We start from the raw sequence: 22,233 nt of genomic DNA on the forward strand, positions 1-22,233 counted from the left end.
TCAATTAAAAAAAAAAGACATTCATTTATTAGTTCTCCAAAGCTTCCAGTCAAATAACAATAGTAAAAGGTGTGTTTAAAATAATTTTTTTCTCTAGAGATTGAGACTAGACAAGAGCATATAGCAAAATATCTCTTCATCAGTTTAATTTTTTAATTAATTTATAAAGAAATACCTGAAACAAAATAAACCGAAACAAAATCTCAGAACAAGTTCAACAATGATGTTTTTTCAATTAAAAGAAAAGACATTCATTTATTAGTTCTCTAAAGCTTCCAGTCAAATAACAATAGTAAAAGGTGTGTTTAAAATAATTTTTTTCTCTAGAGATTGAGACTAGACAAGGGCATATAGCAAACGAAATCAATTTCACACAGGAAGCAATTCATCATGGGTTTTACAGAGCACTTTTCAAATTACAGGAGGACATCGACTCAGGTGTTCAAAGGAAAGGAATACAAATGTAGAAAAGGCTTCAGAAAAGATTGATATCGATAAAAAAGTTGTCGCTGGCGAAGATTTTTAAAAAGGAAACCTAGCACACTAAACGAAGCAGGGGTTACTTGTTATAAGTGAAGAACTTCTGCGTTAATTTAAGGCTGATCTTCAAAAGATCTCTGATCATATGAAATAATACTTTTGTAGCAAAAAGTCTGCTTATTTTTCTAATTGTAGAGATGTTTTATAAGTTATTCATATTTATTAGATTCAGTTTTATCCATCTTTAGTGAATGCCTTCTATACAAATTATGAAAATGGGTCATAATTTAAATATGAAATATTTCCAAGCATCCCAACTTTTACTCATTCCATAGATTTCCCAATCGGCAATAAAAAAAAGCAATTAAAAATTAAAATTTTAGACATACATACCTGCCAACTCTCCCGCTTTTTGCGGGAGATTTTATTTTCATATTTAAAGTGGTAGTAAATATATACTATTTTTTCTTTTATAAATTTAATTTTTAAATGATTTTGATCACCACTATTCTTACAAAAATTAAGCTTATATATTAATATGTGTTACTATCATGGTTGTCAACTTAACTTTTTTCAAATGCAACGTATTTGTTTGCTTAAAATTGAAGTTTTAATTCCATTTTAATACCACTGGGAAAAATGATAATGGAAGGGATTAAAAGTTGGCACGTCTGGACATAGATAGTTTTTGATTACACCAGAGCTGATACACACCATACTGCGAATTATTTTTCTCTCGTATTTATTGTTGCGCATCCATATGCAGGCTTGTGTGAATATTTTCAATTAATATTCACGTTTAATTAGATTATATGCAATGGTGTCCAGAACTATTTTTAACTTAAATTTATAAATCTAAAATTTAAAAAAAAAGTATAAGTTTCACTACCACTTCAACTATAAAAATAAAATTTTTAAATATCCCTGCAAAGCTGTGTGAATAAAATCACCGCCATTACCCACTTATAACGCCATTATTCCAGGTGCCCACGGGCACAATCACCGATGACAGTGTGAAGTGTTCGCTTCGCGGACAGGTACACTGAAATAGAACTCAGTTCAAGTGTGAATAAACAAATATATTCCAATATAATTTAATCGAAATTTAAAAAACAAAATTTTTTTATAAAAAATTTTTGCTTGTTTGACGAAGCATGTCAAATATAACAAAAAATTTGACTTTATAGTTCCCCTATCAGAGATTCTCGTCAACTAGGCACCTTTCCTTAACACGTTCGTTAACTGATCGCGTGACAAAATTGCTCTCTACCCTTTGTGACATTAATACAGATCAATTGGTAGGCACGATGCATAGTATCATCCAACTATTTTTGCATAAAATAATATGTTTTCTTACGACAATAACATATTGTTTATTAAAAAAGAAAGAAAATTCAATTTTGATTTCACCTGGCAATGAATGAATTAAAAGATAACCATTATAGTGTACTACTAAATAACTATTATTAAAGTATACCACTTATTTTGACAGAGTGGTTTTCTAATTTTTAAATAACACGTTAGCTTTTCAAAACGAGTTGCTTTTTTAAGTAAATATAAATGATTATATTTATATTGGTGATATGTTCTGGTAAAAAAACATGAATTTCAGGTATCTGAAATATGATTTCTAAAATGAAATATCTCACTTACTAGTGCTTGTCGTTTTGAAAAAAGAACAAATATTTAACCTTTTGAGTGTTACAGAAATCAGCTACCACATAGATCGCTGACCACAACGAACCAATTCAAAATAGAAAATACTTGATGGATGGGATAGGGGACACTGCACGGCCCAGGTGCCCAGCTCTCAATTCAAGACAAGAAGTTTTACACAAATATTATCTAAGGTTTTTCAGAGTGGCAGCCACCACACCGGAAAAAACTGCTAAAATGGTACAGAAAGTTTGAAGAAAGAAATCGTTTTGACTAATTCATACTAATCAAAATACATTTGTAAATATAAGGAAATATATCGAGAAGTTAAAACTGCCCAATTTAATTAATTTAATTCCCAATTTAATTCCAATTTAATTCAAAGGACTTGTAAAATTTAGGACAACCTAATCAAGCATTTGCCACCACTTTTTAAATTTTTCCAGGTTGTGGCTACCCAAATTTTTATACTCGTATGCATTTTCCTTATATTGAAAATTTTTAGTTAATGCGAATATCTTAAGACATCACTATTTTTTTACTCTATATTCCTACTATTTAACAATTTTGGGATCGTCGCCCCCATGTATAAGATTGACTTAAATCTGCCAGTAGTACTTTACCACTTTTATAATCAAAAAAATTACAAAATTATCGTATTTTTAAGATTTATATAGGAACCAAAGAAGTTTAATCAAGTTAAACTATAATTGTTAATTTATTACGAGTTGTAATAAAATAACAGTTAAAATATTTATATTTGGATGGGGAATTTCTGTTTCGTTTTTTAATTTTAATATTGTTTAAAATAATAGTTAAGGCATTATGACTTTTTTTTCTCAAATTCAATTTTTAAATTATTTCAAAAAACCAACAAGATAAATAAATATTTAAATATTGCAAAAATATCCTTTTCCACTTATTCATTAATACTTGCGTCATGGATTTTTCTCATAAAAGCTATTTTCTCAGAACTACAAAAATTTAAAGAGGTAAATAAAGGGCTATATGTTGCAAAAATTATCCGTTGCCACTTAATTAATAACGCATGTATCACCCTTTTTTTTCTCAAGAATCCTGTTTTTAATTGACTAAAAATTAAAATTAAATTTTGCAAAAATTATCAGTTTCTAAGTATTTAATATTCCATATTACTGCATTTTTCATTCGCCACTATTTCGAAATTACTACAAAAACTAGCAAGTTAAATAAAGGGCAAATATTACAAAATATTATATGCTTCCACTTAATCAATAATTCATGTATCACCGCCGTTTTACTTGAATGATTCTTTTTCATAACCACAAAAAAGTTGGCAAAATAAACGGCCAAATATTACAAAATTTCACCAATTTTTTAACGTAACTCATAACTTTATGAAGCACGCCCTTCTAACTGTGTACTTAAATTTTATTACAGCACATTATGGCTAGGATAAATTTAACATTTTCAAGGGATTTACTTGATACGTTAATAAAAATGCCAACATTGAATACATGTTTCTAGTCCATGTGAAGAAAAAAAAAATCACCACACGTAAAAAATATCATAATTTATAAGCATAATTCTGGTCTGGAACCAACCCTTAAAACCCATATGCATTTTTCAAGAACTTCATAAAACTTAAGACTGTCAAAGATCAAACATAAAACCGCGCTGCAATATTTTAGATTACCTTTAGCGTGGGACGGAACTAAAAATTTTTAGGAACAACTATTTTAATGGGATTTGAAAATCGTGTGCAATATATCTTTCAAGCAGTGCATAAATCCATTGAAATTGGAAATTCATCTTTCATCTAATACAGTTTTTTCTTCAAAAATAATGCTAAAAAAAAAGAGTTAGTTTAAAAAGACGGCGAAAGAAAAGATCAGCAGAATTTATGGGATGCAATATACTATATGGTAAAAGTAAAAGCACTCCATCATACTGTCAAAGTGTGTAACAAGTAAGGCCCAGAAAACAGATAAAGAGCATGTCGAGGTCAAAGGTTGTACCAACCTTCTTAAACGTCTCAATTACAAAAAGGTAATACCTTCAAATGCAATTATGATGATAGACCACGAGAAGCTGTAATTATTATCAATAATGAAATATCTTCAATCGAAGTATTTTTGCGAAAAATTCTTTTATCATACTTAAGGTAAGTTTGGGAGGTCATTTTGTATTCCAAACGTTAAATGTGACTTGATTCACACGTGAAAGAGATTGATTCTTTAATTAACAGGTTACGCTTTGGAGTAAGCCATTGAGACACTATTGAAAATCTTTAATAAATGTGGAATCATAAATTATTCATGAATATGTGGCTTAGGAATAGATAGCTAACACTTGATAGGCGTAATAAGGTCAAAATATTTTACCTTTCCTGTTAGAAATGTAAGAAAATGTATAACTAAAATATCGTTCAAATACTCTGCAATTTTGATATGGCACCAAGTTGAGCCATATTATCATCGTAGTTTTTAAACTTGATTACATGATATTATGGCTCACATTAATCAAAAGAAATATATCAATTTAATACCTAATTAAAATTACAGCAAAAAGGAGCTTTGGAGTCTTTGAGGCTCAATTGGAAATATTTTATAAATGTAAAATTATAAATATAAAATTATAAATAACAAATTATTCATCAGTATCAGCAAGTGACATAAGATTGGATATCTAACACTGAATTAGGAGTAATAAGATGAAAACATTTTAACTACACTGTAAGACATCACAGAACGTGTAAGACCAAAATATCGTTCAAATATGGTGCGATTTTTATGTGGTACCCATTTTTGCTATAATATCGTACTTTTTAAAATTGATTACGCGATTCAATGCTTCAACTTAAATGGAAAAAAAAAATCAATTTAACACCTTACTAAGATTACAATAAAACTTCACCGTATTATGGTACAACGTTAAGCCAATTTTTCTGTGAGGGCACAGTTTTGAAAATTATATTAGTTTTTTTCTGCGTGTCATTGCCATTCTCATCGTAACTTCAATGATTCTCAATAAGTCCCAGTTTGGCTAATTTTTTGTGAATAGGTTTTTCCTCAAAAATGACTAACTTCCAAGTCTAACCCCAATATTGGGGAAAAGTAGAGAAAAGTTTAATGTTTGTTTTTAGAGGTTAATTTCTCCCTGCGTTTTGTATCTACTGGTCATGTCATCAAATTATATTATTTAATAAATGCAAATTATCATTTTTTATTATATTATTATAATAAACTGAGTTAAATCTTTAAATTGATGCACTAATAAACACTCCAAACGAAACAGATAACTTACTAATTATACGTAACTAATTAATACGTAACTAAATTTTAAGTAAAGATGTAATAAACTTGATTAAAAAGATGTTTTATTTTTAAAATGGATATCAAATAGGGGCATTTTCAAAATAAAATAAAAATAGAGATTTTACTGCGTAAAACAAATTTTAAACGTCATGAACTTAACAACAATAAAGAGAGAAAACTGTTCAACTATAAACAAGGTAACGTTTATCAAAACACGTCTGGAATTTAAGTATACCGTTTATGTCCCCACTACATTGTCTTCCGTAACTTAATTCTATCACAAAATTTTGGTTATTTATTATAATAATAAAAAGAGAATTTATATTGGAAGGAGTAGGTTACAAATTAAATGCACTGCTCTTTATGTGTATTTTTGATTTTGCACTGAGAAGTTGGGCTTAGACTTAGTCACTGTTAACCCTTTTGAAGGCCATGGTAAGTATACTTACCACCACGTTTTACCACTTTTAATTTAGGTTTCCATTTTTCAATAACTTCAGCTTTCTTGAAGTGAGTTTGAATAAAATTGGTAACCATTTGTCACTTTTAAAAAACGTATAAAAGTTATAAAATACATCATTCCTTTTGAAGTTTGTAGCATTTAAGGAATTTGTTTTATAAATAAAGAAAAAGAAATGTCAGTAAGTTCCTAATAGGTCATGTTAAATATATTTACCACCCAGAAAATGGCATTTTTATAAACTAAATTAGTTTTTCCTTTTTTATATCAATTACTGTTCTTAAAACAATTTCAATTCCAAAAATACTTAATTTACCTTCACTAGAAATAAAGGGCCCGTTAAAGGGTTAAACCTCTTCAACATCGCATTCACCAACGAACAGCATGCCCGCTACGCTAGAAATAGCTTGGTGGTTGTGCTGATGACATTTTAAGTAAAAACTTTTGTTCAGGCTGAAATTGCAATTCTCTATTTCGACTTCTTAATAACAAGGATCATTCCTGATGTCTACTAATGAACAAGTGATACGAAACAAAGGGTTTCATAAATATGGAGCTTCTCCACATTTCAACAGGAGGCTCTCAGGAATTACGCAAAAGTCACTTTGACAACCGTGTCATTCCAAATGTCTTCCCAGAACATTTTAATAATGGGTATTTTTAGCCTACCCTACATGCCTAACTTTTTTCCCACCAGGCTTATTTTTATTGGATAATGTTAAAGACTACGCCTACAAACATTGGCAACAGAAATTATAGAGTTGAAAACAGCAATAACAAGTGTAATAATGTCAATTCTAACAGATAAGTTGTAGTCGTACTTTATTAGCGTTGCACTAGAGCTGCACAATATTTATTGGCGATGGTTTGGGGAACATCCATGAAGATCACAATTTCGATCCTCAGCTGAGGAGATGGCTCCCCCACTTTGTTAGCCTAATGACCTGCGAGCAAAATCGAGCACTTTACGAGGTTATTCTCACTGAAAGCAATTTACGCATCTCCAATCGTAGTAGAGAGAGAATAAGAACCTAATTGGATTCATATATACGTGAGAGAATAAGAACCTGGTTGAAATACATATTCTCCAGCAAAAAACTCACAAATTAAGTTCTCAATTTTTCTCGTCAGCAATCGGAGGTGCGTGAAACGCATTCAGTGTGAACGATTCCTGACGAGGACTTACGCTGTGCACCCTCGGTCCCTTCCTGAGGAGATCAAAGTGGTTCCTCACCCGCTCACTGACCTCTTCCAGTGATGTTTGACTTCGGTCTTCTGTTTGGAACCCTGTCGTTACGATCAGTTCACTGGGGGACTATAATAGATTAACTCAAGCTAGTAATTACGAATATCGGGTAGTCTTTGTTTCGTTGCAAACATTTTGAATTACTCACATTTTCTTTAATTCCCATGAATCTTATCTACTATGATTCTGACAATTTGCAGAAAAAATATTTCTTCAATCTTAATTCTTTTTACTATGCCATTTGATTGAAAAATATATCAGAGTATTGCATAAGTACTTACTTTTGTAAAAACAAAAGCTTTACAAACTTAAAAATACAGAAATCAATAATTACACGCCACAAAGACAATTAAAAACTTTCAGTTCGAATAAACCGTCATAGCATGCATTCATGGATGCTAAAAAGCATGCATTCCAATATTTAAAAATTAATTTGAGATTATATAACATAAAATTGCGAGCATTGAAATCACCCCTACCATAAATAAATAAAACCAAAACAAAGACGGCTCAGTCAAAATCGAAATTAGCTTGGAACGAAATAAATTATCATCTGCCAATGACACCATGTTTGATTTAGAAGGCCAAAGTGCTGTGTTATACAAGAGGCTAATTGATGGGATAAATATTGAAAACACAGAAACAACATTCTTTACAAGCAATTTTATAATCATACGAAATTGAAATAAATAAAAACTCAAAGCAATCGACGCAATTACGAATGTTTATCGAAATTAAAATGATATTACGTGTATTTGGTTGAAACAAAGCATGCATTGCAATGTCTCAAAATGAACGTGACATTATATGTAATCCAAAACGGTTAACATTGGAACAACCTCTACTTAAAACGAATGAAGAAAAGAAAGAAGTATTTCAAACCAAAACAAAGAAACAACGGCGGCCCAGTTATAACCGTAATTTGCATGTCATGGAATGAAATAAAATTATCGTCTGCCAATGACACCATATTTGATTTAGAAGGCCAAAGTGCTGTGTTGTTCAAGAGGCTAATTGGTGGGGCAATATTGAACACACAGAAACAACATTCCCGTATGCCAATTTGTTAACATATAGTAACAGGAATAATGGTCGATATTCGAATCATTCGTGCCGATTGCTAATGATCGTCTTCTTCCAAAGCACGATCTCTTTGGGTGATCGCTGTAAGACACGAAATTCGGTCCACACAGTTCTTTCGTGTTCCACCATCTAAAGGTCCACATTTGACCTTGAACTTGCATATGGCCTCTTGATGGATAGAATAAGAATTTTATTCAGCAATTAATTTAATTATAGGTCAATTTTATTTGAAATAATTCTGTCTAAATGCATTCTTTTTCAAGTTTACTGAATAATAGTAAATAACAATATACACAGAAAGAAACAATTGTTATGCTATGTGCTTTCTAATAGCCTCTATAAATGGACAGAATCATTTCAGTTGTAGAATAATTGTGATTTAATCATTTCAAATGTAGGATGGGGATTTTGTACCCAAGAGCAGTATTAATTTAAATCCCAAGAACAGAAAAAGAAGCATTCTGCGAATACGATATTTATAAGAAATACTTTGAATAATATTTACAAATGATCTTTAAGTGTTCAATCATTACATTTAAATCTTTAATTAAATGATTAAATTAAATGATATTGTTTTTTTTTTAAATTTCGTTCTACAATGACCTCAAATTAAGACAAATATATTAGATCGTCTCAAAAATTAGCAATTTAATTAAGTTTATTCTTATTTCCTGCCTAAATGAAATTGTGCATAATAATTTTGGGATGGAATTTAGGAGAAAATGGTCACTTTCAGTCAAACAATGTCGGATTCTTTTCTTTTGCGTTAGGAAAAAAGAGAGAGAAAGAGAGCATATGCATCAATTGAAGTTCTTCCCTTTCTTTCTCTCGAGCTAGCTATTCCTACCAGAAAGACTGAATTCCACCATTTGAAACTGACAAACAATAATTTTTTTTTAAAAAAATACTTGTAAAAATTCATGTTGAATGGGATTGAAATTTTTTTTTATCTACTTTACAAAATGTTAGCTTTTCAACGAAACGTGCACAAGATTAACTTCGAATCAGAATTGCATTTCGAAAAAAAGATTAAAAAAATTACCTAAAATCAGGAAATGAAATCAAAAACTTATCATTGAACTTTTCCGGTATCGAATACCGTACCAATAAGTTTATTTTATTTATAAAAAAAATCAACCAGTCTATGATATCCAAATGCTTCTGTCTTTTTATTCTTTGTATAACTCATTTCTTTCTTCATTTAACACACAAATCTTTTATTCATTTGTTTATCTTACAAGATGAAACTGCTCTAACCATTTAAGATCACTTGACATAAAAACTTTGCATTTAAATAGATTTGAAACCTACAACTTCATAAAAAAAAATTATTAACTAAGCCGAGATTCAAAAAGTGCACCATAAATTACAGAAATTTAACTACTGGAAACTACTGGATTAAAATATTGGATTCACCCATAAAAAATTTAGTTCATTTCTGTAAGTTAAAAGCATTTTAGTTCCTTTACTTTTTCATAATTTTTGTGACTGTATAAAATAAAATAAAAAATCTTGAATGAAAATTGCTTTTCGTTCGTAATCTGCAAAATCAAAATATGACACAAGGAGGCAGAAAATATGAGTAATACTATTCATTCAGAAAAAATACAATTACCAATTTTTAAGAACAACAACTTCTCAAACACTCATACTTTCTAAATTATGTTGTACTTAGCGAGTTTCAAGAAGTTCCATTTCAATATCATTTAGATAGAGAAGTTCGAACAAACTAAGTGCAATGCACGCGACGACAACAGTCGAGCGAGCGTGCTTGGCCACCCTGTTTAAAACGTGACCAGATTTTATAGTGACATATTTCTTTGATTGTGCTGTCATTGTAATCCCTAATCAGTCTCGGCTAATCTCGCGAGATTACTGCATTCTGGAATGTTGTTGCCATCTCCAAGTGAGAAAATATATCCGGCAGCCATAGAAGCTTTACGGTATTATTGAATAAAGATGAGCCGGACGGTGAACTTGTGTTAAAACTCTTGTAAACACCAAGCATTCGTGTGAAATCATCAACATAATGCTACATAAATGTAAGAATTATCCAGTTAAACCCCCATCATAAAGATTTATAAAATGTTCGAAGCCCATTTCATCGCAACAATGTTAAATCTTTAATGCATATTTAATCCAAATCGTTTATGTTCTTTTCCAGAATATAATTCTGCCAACTGCATGTAAGAAAAAGTTTTATTTTTAATATTCAACATTCCTCTGCATAAAATCGCAGTCAAGTGGAATTTTGTAAGATTCTCAGGATAAGCTGTTATACATACTAAATTAGACGCAAAATTTCGCCATTTTAAGCTTAAAATTTTCATGTTGTTCTGTGCGTGGTCGAGTGCACTGAAATCATTAATTGTGTTCAGTCTCAAAATCTTAGAAACACAAAAATGATGAGTTACTGTCTGCAGTTAAAAACATCTTTGTCGAAATAGAGTTAGTCATGCGCTTCTTTTAATAGATTAATAAATTCTTAACACGAGAAAAAAATATTTCTCAAGCTCTTTATTTTTTATGCCATCACTTTTTCTCTGGATTTCGCAATGAAAGTTGCTGCTAGGATCAAATGCAATCACATAGAAAAATTTTCTGGGTTTAATAGTTATTATAATTTTTTTTAAAAAACGATTTAAATGAAGTCATACTGAATTTAGACATTTTTATATTTTAGAAGCAAAATGCAGTTACCTTAAACGAAAAAATCAACAAAACTATTTTTCAACCTTCGGTTGTTGTTTTTTTATCTCAATAGTTATTGAGATATGAAAATTTAAAAATATCTTTTTTCAGAGATTTTAGAATTTGGGGACTAATTCAGAACTAATTTCAACCAAATTTTCTATTTTATTACTTAAAATGATCAAATCATTTTTGTATCTTACAATTGAAATATTTTTGATTATAGTTATAAATAAAAAATCAATAAATTAGCCGAAAATTATATTTTACTCGGAATTATCTTTGGATAAACGAATTTTTTTATTCCCTTAAAAAGTTCCAGAGATGTGACTAAAGTCGTTAAAAGTGAAGTTCACTTAAAGAGAACAAAACTTTTGATCGCTTTCCTGACTAAATTATTGGGACTATATATTTCCAGATTGATGGTAAATGTTAATTTTACTATGTTGTGTCAAAACACTGAAAATAAAATATAAATTAAAAAAAAGACCTGCATGTAAGTGTTTATAAATTATATTTTAACTGTCATTCTATTACCACTTTTATTTAACTCAAAAAAGTATAAAGATTAAAAAACCGTTTATAAATTTAGATTTCAAAATTGGAATTTTACATTCTATATATCAATTCCCTATCACTTGAGATAAGGGTTAAAATTGTGACGTAATTAAACCCCGATCTCCATTATGAATAGGGTAAGCGGGAGTAGGTACGCACCAGTCGAGGGACTCAACATCTAATCTTTAATTAAAAAAAGAAATCTTGGCAGTTGCTTTTTTTTTTCTCGAAATTAATGCTAGAATGAATTGTCATTCGTTAAAGTTTTTGTGCCTTTCCATCTTGATATACATAGGCTTTCCATGGGTGAAAGCCCTTATATAGCAAGACGGAAAAGAGAAAAACCTGGTACGTAAAACATTTCATTCCAGCATTTTTTTCGAAAAAAATGAAATATCTGTAACTATCAAGATTTCTTTTATAATTCTGGCATATATATAAAACTGCTCCTTTTCCAAGATGAAGTAGATATTGTTGAAAAATTTAAAAAAAGAATAAGTAAACTCCTCCCCAAAACTAGCTATAACTGAAATGGTTTTACTACCAGCCTTTTTGTTTGTCCTAGTACTTCTCGCTTTCACCCCTGAGGCTTTCAGCCCCGCTTCGGAATACCATTCTACGATTGACAATAATGAAAGAGTGTATAATATTATTTTGCTGGGTGATTCTATGCTACTAGGACAAACAAAAATCATACATATGTTATGTGATAGGATTATTTTAATGAATTCACATTTGTACTAAAATATTTCAAACATTAATACATATTTACAGAAAATTTTTCGATAACTAATTTCGAGCGTCACGGGAAGAAAGAAACTGGGGAACCGCTTTAAAAGCAGTAGTCAAAAGTAAAAACCTAATCATTTGATCGCTTTTTGCTCTTACCTTCCATAAATGCAATTATTAACCTAAAATTGTCAATCAGGAATAAAATATCGAGAACCGATACTCTGAAACTAAGACTAAATTTCTGCCCCAAAATAACGGTTGTTAATTAAACCCTCAATGATCCAGTTCCACATAATATTTAATTCAATGCAGTAAACCTAAATATAAACTTAATTTAAATTTCATATATTAATTTTCAAGTTAATTATTTTGAATTCTTTCTTATTAATACAAATAAGTAAAAAATGAATTTAAATAACGGACATCATATAATTCCCAAACATCATTAGCTACTAGCATATATTTATTACTGGAAGCACGTATAGGTCATGATTATCATTAAGCCATAAAATTTTTGTAGGTCCGGTATATTCGATAACATGAAAACGAATAAGGGTGCCTCCATCATTTTAATATACAGCAGCCTATACTTAGTTTTAATATTTCGGTGCAAAGGTCAAAGTGAAACTGGTTTTGTCATCAATATTCTAAAATCGTCGAATGCTTAAGTAACATATTTCATGTAATTTACATGACAACTACGCTAAAATATGGCTAGGTGCTTTTTGGGTGTGATACACAAAAAAATACTGATACATCGATTGAAAATATTCAATATGAGTTTAACTTCTTGATAACGAACTTTACAGAACAGGATTTTCGATTTTATGCTTGTTTAATATATTAGTAGCGTTGCATGTAACGATTTTAGTTCGTTTTACGGTATTATTGTAACGATTTTAGTAGCATTTCATCACAATTAATGTAACATTTCTCATTGTAAATAATACTTTATTTAGTCTTCTTTTATCTGTTCTTAAAGGATATTTATGCATGCTGAATCACGTATTGTATAAGATAAACTTAATAAATTAATGACTTAAATTTCAAAAAAAATTTTTTTTCGCTATTAACTAAAAGTAACTATGTATGATTGAATAAAAAAAAACAGTTATTGAAACTTATATTAAAACAGATTAACAAATGTTTTCTTTCTTAAAAGAAGCTTTGAACAATTCAAAAATATATACTCATATATACCATTCGAAAATATATACCATTCATACAAAAATATATACCATTCATTATTTAAAAACTAGGGATTTATTCAATACTGTCAATTTTTTTACGGATTTTATGTTAAATGTTATCCTTATATTTGACGAGACACAAAAATGCATGCATTTTCTATTTAGTTTTTAGAGTTATAAATTTAATTTAAGATAATTTTAACCACTACTACATATAAATAAATAAAACATATACATAAATACATGATAATCATTTATTCAACCCATTTAACCCATTACTCGTTAATTCAGTTGTGTATTTTTATTAAAAGATAGACAATGGTAATTTGATAATTTGAATTTATTTTGTCTGAATGGAGACATTCATGTTTTCCAGAATATATTTAACAGTAATATTTTGATCCGACAATTTACGGCATTTTTCATCTAAATTACAAGTCTAAATTCGTTAATTCCTAACAAGTTTTTTCTGCTGGGTGGCTGCAAACGGGAAAAATTTAAAACACCAAGACAAATGTTTCATTCAGGCTGTTAAAAATTTTAAAGTCTTTAAATTGATTGTAATTTCAGTAATTAAGCTGGTCAACAACAAAATATACTTTCTTTAATTTTCAAATACTCCTTGGCTAATCTGTGGTGGTTCAGGAGATAGAGCGTTCGCCTCCCAATGTAGTATCCCAGGTTTGAATCCCCGCTATGGCTGGTTTGCACGAATTCTGCTCACGGCTCGCACCAATCACAGTGCTGACGTAAAAGAATCTTCAGTCTTAGACGGATCATGGGTTAAAATTCCCTAGCCATCGGTCAAACTTTGGGAGGTTTGCTTAATTTTCCTCTCCATCTAACTCAAATGCGAATTAGTTCCATCAAAATGCTTAGGCTAGCTTAGCCCAATGCTTGATCCAAGAGTTAGTTCCCTTGTCATCTGGGTTGGGTTCAAAATTACAAGGCTACTGAGTTAAACAATGATAGTCTTAAAATCAGAATTGGGTCGGCTGTTGAACGCCGCTTACTTATAAATTAATTTTTGGTTGATAGGAATTATTAAAATTGCTTCTTAAATCGTTCTCTACCACTTTTTAATTTTTCCCGGTTGCTGTCTTGCTGGTCATGAATTTCAACCATGGGTGAAAGCCCTTATATAGCAAGACGGAGAAGAGAAAAACCTGGTACGTAAAACATTTCATTCCAGCATTTGTTTCAAAAAAAATGAAACATCTGTAACCATCAAGATTTCTTTCATAATTCTGTCATATATATAAATCTGCTTCTTTTCCAAGATAAAGTAGATATTGTTGAAAAATTTAAAAAAAGAATAAGTAAACTCCTCCCCAAAACTAGCTATAACTGAAATGGTTTTACTACCAGCCTTTCCTCTTTTCCGTCTCGCTTTCACCCCTGATTTCAACTTAGCAGATCTTACCTGAAAATGGTTTAAATTTTTCACTAGACAATATTTCCCACATAATTAGAATTAAGAGCCAGAAACATAATTTATGGTTTGCATTCTAGTTTAATCAAAATCATTCAAAATAAATAATGTAGATCAGTACTTCATACCTGCCAACTTCATACCTTCCGGTGACACGCCAAAATGATTTAAAAAACTGTAAATTACCACAAAGTAAATTTTGCAACTATTTGACTATTTTTGGTTGCTTTTTTTAACAGCATACCTGCCAACTCTTCCGGAAAATTTTATTTTCATATTTAAAGTGGTAGCAATACTCAGGTTATTCTAATTAACTTTTTGAATTATAATGATAATTATAAATGAATTTGACCACCACTACATATAAATAATTACAGTAAATATATAAAAGCATAATAATCTTTGCGCAAGCGAATTTCAGCGGGATCAAAATGTAAATATATTTTTGAGTCAGATTGTTTTTCGTTTATTGTTTTACAACCATTCTGAAAATCCATTCTTGGAAAGAGTGAAAGTTGGCAGGTATGATACTTTATTTCCTAGATTTACGTTTAAATAAAGCAAGCAATATAATTTGAAATATTCAATACTTTTACAGAGATGCCAACTGCTCCGGACACGCTAAGATAATTAAAAGAACGGTAAGTAACTACAAAGTAAATTTTGCAAATATTTGACTATTTTGCATGCTTTTTATAAGGTATAGCATGACATAAGTACTATCATCATCGAAATATAACTGGGCGCCTGGGGCCGTTAGCGGCCTTTTTCCCATTCATCTTGTATTTAATCTTTAAGGTGGTTCTTTCTGGTAACTGGAATAAAAGGAAATCAAATATTTTGTATTTTAGTTAAAATTATGTCACTACAAAAATGAGCTGCAATCGGCCTGAGGTTTATGTCTTCTCTTAAGTTTTCGAACGTAAAAATTTCATTGAATCCTGCGGTGTCACAATATATGGTCTTTTCAAAAAATCTGAAGTTTTGCTTTGCAATGTGATGATCTAAAAAATCTATGTTGAGGTCGCTATGTATGTTTTTATTGCGGATAAACCATCTTGCTTTTGTTATTTTCCTGAGGATTTTGTTCTGGCATATTTTGAGTTTTTTAAGGAGTGATGTAGAGATGTTGCACCAAGCTGGAGATGCATAAGTCAGGATGGGACGGATCATCGAAATGTAAAGTAAACGTTTAAGTCTGAGTTCCATTTTAGGGTTCTGAAGAAGGATTTGTAATCTGTGGCAGGCTGTTTGTGCTTTGTTGATGACTGTTTTGACGTGATCTTTCCAATTAAATTTGCTGTTTATGACCAGACCAAGATATTTTGCTGTTTTGACTATGGGTATCGTTTCGTTAAAGAGTACAACTTGTTTTTTGGGGAGGATCGTTTTTCTTTTATGTTGAATGATTAGTAGTTTCGATTTTTGTCCGTTTACTTTAAACTTCCAGTCTAGGCACCAGGTTTCTATTTCTGTGATCTTTTCTTGGAGTTTTTGTAAGGCAATGTTGGGATTTTTGGACTTCACGACAATTCCTGTATCATCTGCGAAAAGTGCTGTGATGCTGTTAAAGTCTTGTCGGTCGATGGGAAAGTCGTAGGTAAATAATATGAATAGTATGGGCCCAAGGATGCTTCCTTGAGGTACTCCTGCTGTTATTTTCCTGTTTGTTGATTTCATATTTTTAAAATTAACTTGAAAGGTTCTATTATGTAAGTAGGCCTGTATTATTTTAATGATACCAGTTGGGAATTTCAGTTGTATATGCGACATAAGTACTAAAAAGTGGTTAATTTTATTAGCCTACGAATTATTTAGAAATAGTGGTGGATAAAAATCTAGTAAATTGAATTTATTAAACCAAGAATCACAATTGATAAACTACCACTTAAAAATATATATTTGCTGTCCGGAGCAAGTTGGCATGTCTGCTTTTAATCAAAATTATCCTTCAAAATTTTTCCAACTAAAACACACCACACCAGAGTTAATGACGTTTTTCGAAGCTGTTTGTTACTTGTTTTGTTACCTGTGGCACCCTGCTAACAAGGAAATTAAAAAATAAAAAATTCCATAACAAAAGCTACCATTATTTTCTTTTTATGAAAAAGTACTTTGTATAACTGTTTCTTTATAAAAGATGCTAGTGAGAGCATTTAAAATCTCCAATGCATATGTTTACAGTTTGTGTTGGTCGAAATCGTTATAAGTAATCGGGAGTAATTCTGATTAATAGTATTTATCGGAATTGCTTCCGATTACTTATGGTTTATAACGATTTTAATCATCACGGAAATGAGCTTTTTTTTAAAATTTTTATATCATGTAACTAAGCACCCCCTGTCATATTTCATCTATTATTTCTTTTTAAAACGGAAAAGAAGAAACATTGATTGTCGAAATTTTCCATTTTTAGCGGTTTCATGAAAAGAAAAATAAACTGTTATTAATCTTCAACTATAAACTATCATATACACATTTTGATTCTCTTAGCATATGACAATTTTAAATACATGTATTACAATTGAGTAGAAATATTTTGGTAGTCATGGAAATTTTAATCTATCCAAAATGCCAGGGGCATACCTGCCAATTTTTAATCCTTTCGAGGATGATTTTCCCAACTGGTAGTAAAATGAAATTTTAATTACAATTTTAGGAAGAAACATACGCTGAATTCTGAAAAGGCTTAAGCTGTAAAGTTAGATTGTATTACATATTAATATATATGCTTAATTTGTTAAAAAATATTGGTGTTCATAAAGATTATTAATTAAATTTATAAATGCAAGGAATCTATAGAAAGCATACATTTTACTACCACTTTAGATATAAAAATAAAATTTTACGCCAAATGCGTAAAAGTTGGCAGATATGCAGGGGTGACAAGGGCCTTCTAGGTTCTGGCCCCTTGATGTTAGTTAATTTCATCTTTTGCGCATTTTGCCATATCACTAGAAATTTTTAAGCTAATTGAAAAACTTTTGCTAACAATTATAAAATTCGTTTATCCAAAGATAATTACACTCAAAAAATAATTTTTAGTAATTATTTTTTATTTTATATAATTGTCGAAAAATTTAGAATTGTGAGGAATACAAACTTTTGCAACACAGTAAAGAATGCGATTTTATATGATAGAATTTAAAATTAAATAGGTCCAATAGTTATTGGGAAATCAATATTTAAAAAAGTCAGATTTTTATGATTTATCTTTCGTTCCTTTTTTCGTGCACTTTACATAAACAGTAATTTTAACTAATTAAAACTCAGTAACAAAAATGGCCTATACATGAAAAATACATAAAGGAAAAAAAAAGTAATACATATTAGTTAGCATCAAACGGCTATTACTTTCTTTAAAATTCCATTTTAGCTATAAAAAAAAAATCTCTATAGTACGTCTTCATATCTAAACATATTATTAAAATATTGACTATATTTTACAGAGATGCTAACTAACGAAATTTTAATTATTTTTAATTCAGTATATTTTAAGTAAATTTTTCACCACTACGTATCAAAAATTCAAAGTGTCATATGAAATACAACTATCAAAACAAATAACGGTTCCCAACTTTGAATCTTATTTGAAAAATAAGCGTTTCAATTAATAATAAGCGATTCAAGGCGTTTCCTCATGCTGACACATTTTTACTTATCTACAACAACAACAAAAATTTTGAAGTTTAGAGCAAGGTGCTTCATTATCATTTATCTTTAGATACTCAAGCTAAGTGCTTGAGGTGAATTTAAAGCATCCCAGTGCCTGTTAATCACAAAGACTACAAACGGAACCCAAACACATGATGATTAATTTAGGTAATTATCCTTATTTTTACAACTTTTTTTAATTTAATTCGCTATTAAAAAAATTCAGATAGCGGAGCTGTTGGCATCCCTGATTTTATTACTTATATTACTAATATATTGCTATAGACAATATCTGCTACCTAATAATGAAAGAATTGTGCTACAAAAATTTTCCATTTTGAAAAAAAGGAACATTTAAATTAAAGAGCTCAACAAAAAAAAACATCTTTTTAAAGGGACACTAAGCACATATGGGTGAAATATTCTAAAAAAATCAAAAATCTTTTAGTACGTCAGCAAATAGGCCAAGTAATTTATTTTCAGACAACAAAAAAATCTTAGTTACGTAAGAATAAATTATGTCTTGCTAAGTATGAAGTTTTTGGATTCTAATGCTGTATTTTATTTATGAATTAATCACAAATTATTTTAAATGCATATAAGATAATTTTACACTTTTTATGTGAATAATTATTATTTGGTAATTTGAAATTCATCGAACTAAACAAATAAGTGTACAAACTTTAAGCTAATTTGTTATAAATTGAATATGCATTCGTCATGAAATTTTTACGTTAATGCTATAATAAGCGTGCATTCTAGAATTCACAGTATAAGAGCTTCATATAAGTTTTTAAAAAAAATCTCATCCAATCACTTTTTGCGTAAACTTTTTTTTCGTAATTTGATTATAATTTATTTATGATAAATATGAAGAGGAAAAAAAAACATTTCATTCTAAATGCATAGTGTTATTGAAATACGTATTTCGAAGTGTTTATTTATATTTAAATAAAAATAAGATATACTAAACAGATAGATATACTAAACAGAACAGCTCGATATACTAAACAGAAATATAAACTTGCACCGTTTTGAGGGTAAATTTTTTCTCGCGATTTAATATATGATTCTTTCTTTAATAAAAGTGGTTTTAAGTTATGTTACTCAACATTAGACGTAAATAATTAAAGTACTCATACAAAATGATATTTACATCAAAGTATCACATGATGAGCCTTTTATAATACTTAATTAAGCCAGCTGTAGGCATTAATTTTTATCTACTACTATGATCTTCTACAAAAAGTATTCCTGAATATAGAATTTTTTTAAAATAAGAATAGCATTGAATGAAAAACTATTTATAAGGTAAAAATTCGAACGTTTTTGTTAAAAAATAACTGAAGAAAAATTAAACACCAAAACTGGTAATTTTGCCTATTTTTATGAAAATATATGAAATATTTTTTTTAATTCAAACATAAAAAACGAGTTTAGAAAAAAAAGAGCTTTTTTATGAGAAAATTAATATTATTAATTTAAAAGTAAATAATATTCATTAATTATGTTCTTTGTTATACTTACATACATAAATACGGATTAAATTAGACTTAAACTGCTTTCGAAAACTATGCGAATCAACTTTCACCAAAATTATAAAACAAACTTTCGTATGACCGCAGAAATGTGTATTACTACAAAATTCTAAGTATTATAAAACCAATAAAGTCAAAAATATTATTCGTATATTGTTGTTCTTAACTTTAAAAACATTTTACATAGCTGCTTGCATATTAGAATTTTACTTTTATATTTAAAATTATCTAAATGGGGCAAACTTTTCCTTTTGATTCGAAGATTCAATTTAAAATGATTTTGTATACCAGAATACAAAAATCAACAGCACATATTAACATAAATGCATCATAATTGTACGTATAAATGCATCATAATGTGCTTAAGATCTAACAAAATTTTAAAAAAAAAATTTTTTTTGTCACTACAACTCATCTTAGGAAAGATTAAAAATTTATAGCTTTCGTGTAAACGTATGATGAAATATATAGGCATGAATTTTATTTTAGATGTTAAAATTTAACTCTGATTTAAATTAATTTTGAAAATAATATGGCTCTTATCCACCGCGAAATATATTACAATGTAATATGATTTATTATATATTACGATGTAATATGTTTTTAAAAAAATTAATTTTTAATTTAAAAATACAAGTATATGTCATTTGGATATATATGATAAAACATAATGGATGTAAACTTTATTTTTGAATTTAAATTGAACTCTGATCAAAAATGATTTTGTAAATCGATTATAAGTTTTATTACAATATTTAGACAAAATAAAAAAATTCAGAAATTTAAATAAAATTTCAACCCACTACAAAATATATAAAAACACAATTCTTATTATTATCCTCTTAAAAATGTTTATAATTAAATTTTAATATTATTAAATGTATAATATTTTAGAATGTCATTTTTAAATGTCTATAAAAGATGTTTATAAATTCTATTTTACAAACTAAAATAAACTGTGATTTTAATTGATATCAGAGAATGGTGCAGTTTAATCTCGAAGAAAAAAAATAAAATTCGAAATTATATTATTTAAATGAAATAAGTTTTAAACCTACGAAATGTACTACAACAAAATTGTAAGGAAAATCTTAAAAACAAAAATTTTTAAATAAAGAAATTTTTTACAAAATTCAACTTACCTATTTTTTGAGCTATTCCTAGCAGACTAATTAAGACGACCGCAATAATGTCCAGCATATTAATTGACCCCATCTCTCTTTGGTCACATAAAATCAAAACTGTCACCTTTTTTTAGACCCAACTCACTACCTGTCCTGGAGATAAAGTTTTTATAGATCTGTTCCCGGTGGGTCTAAGGGTTGAGAATGGACAACATACAACTGTGGATGAACAGATGAATAAAATCTAAGAAACAAAACCAAAAAAAGAACTTTTGCTTTCGTTCGGATGGTGGCGAGAGGGGGGGGGGGTACTGGAGGTCAACCGATGGTGTCCATTGATGCTTTCAAGTCACGTGATACTTAACACTTTCATTCCGGCATGCAGAAAGGGGCGGGGTTAACATGTTCCAAACCTTGCGCCCGTCGCTAGACCTTGTGAAGGTCTAGTTGGAATCCTTTCTTTTTTTGACGCCAAGTTTTTTGGAGAAAGGGAAAGTTTTTGGGTGCTGAGATTCGGGTTACCTGATTTGGAGATTTATCTCAGGTAGTAAGTCGGTAGGGGGAAAAGTTGTCACCGTCGTGTTATAATTTAGCAGGTGATTTCTGAGAACCGGTTGGATATTAAAGTGACAGTTGAGATAGATGCTGATATTAACATTTTTTTAATGTTCATCATTAAAAGCATTACTGACTAGGGTGTATTAAGCAAAATTTCTTTTTATTTCATAGTTTTAGGGTTGATAAAAGATTGTCGCTAAGGATAATAATATCCTTGAAATTTTTAATTTAAAGTGGTACTTTTTGGTGACTGAAAAACAATATGGAGTAAAAAGAATATTTAAATATTTTGCATTCTAGAAAAAGATGCGTAGCAAAATGTAATAAAATATAACAAAAATAAGCATGGCTGAGCATTATGTCTTCTTTCAAGTTTTCAAAAGTAAAATTTTCGTTAAATCCAGCGACATCACAATTTACGGCTTTTTACGAAAAATTTGAAATTAAGCTTTGCAATATGTTAATCTCAGAAATCAGTGAAATCGCAATGCATATTCTTATTGTGGATAAACCCTGCTCGTGTTATTTTTCGGAG

General features: G+C 29.4%; 1 protein-coding gene across 2 annotated transcripts in view; it reads right to left on the minus strand.

Annotated features, from left to right (window-relative positions):
• The window catches only part of LOC107456596 (uncharacterized), a 67,366-nt gene extending 45,775 nt beyond the window's left edge, over positions 1-21,591 (minus strand). The window contains exon 1 of one of the 2 annotated variants that reach the window (XM_071186813.2): positions 21,159-21,591. In XM_071186813.2, the coding sequence (XP_071042914.2) occupies positions 21,159-21,231 (73 nt within the window). In that variant the 5' untranslated portion in view covers positions 21,232-21,591. The remainder of the gene's footprint in view (positions 1-21,158) is intronic. The other variant, XM_071186811.2, reaches the window with a different exon arrangement.
• Positions 21,592-22,233: the final 642 nt, after the last annotated feature.

This window comes from Parasteatoda tepidariorum, chromosome 9, assembly GCF_982258835.1.
Source record: "Parasteatoda tepidariorum strain Cologne lab strain chromosome 9, Ptep-v5.0, whole genome shotgun sequence".
NCBI classification, from domain to species: Eukaryota; Metazoa; Arthropoda; class Arachnida; order Araneae; family Theridiidae; genus Parasteatoda; species Parasteatoda tepidariorum.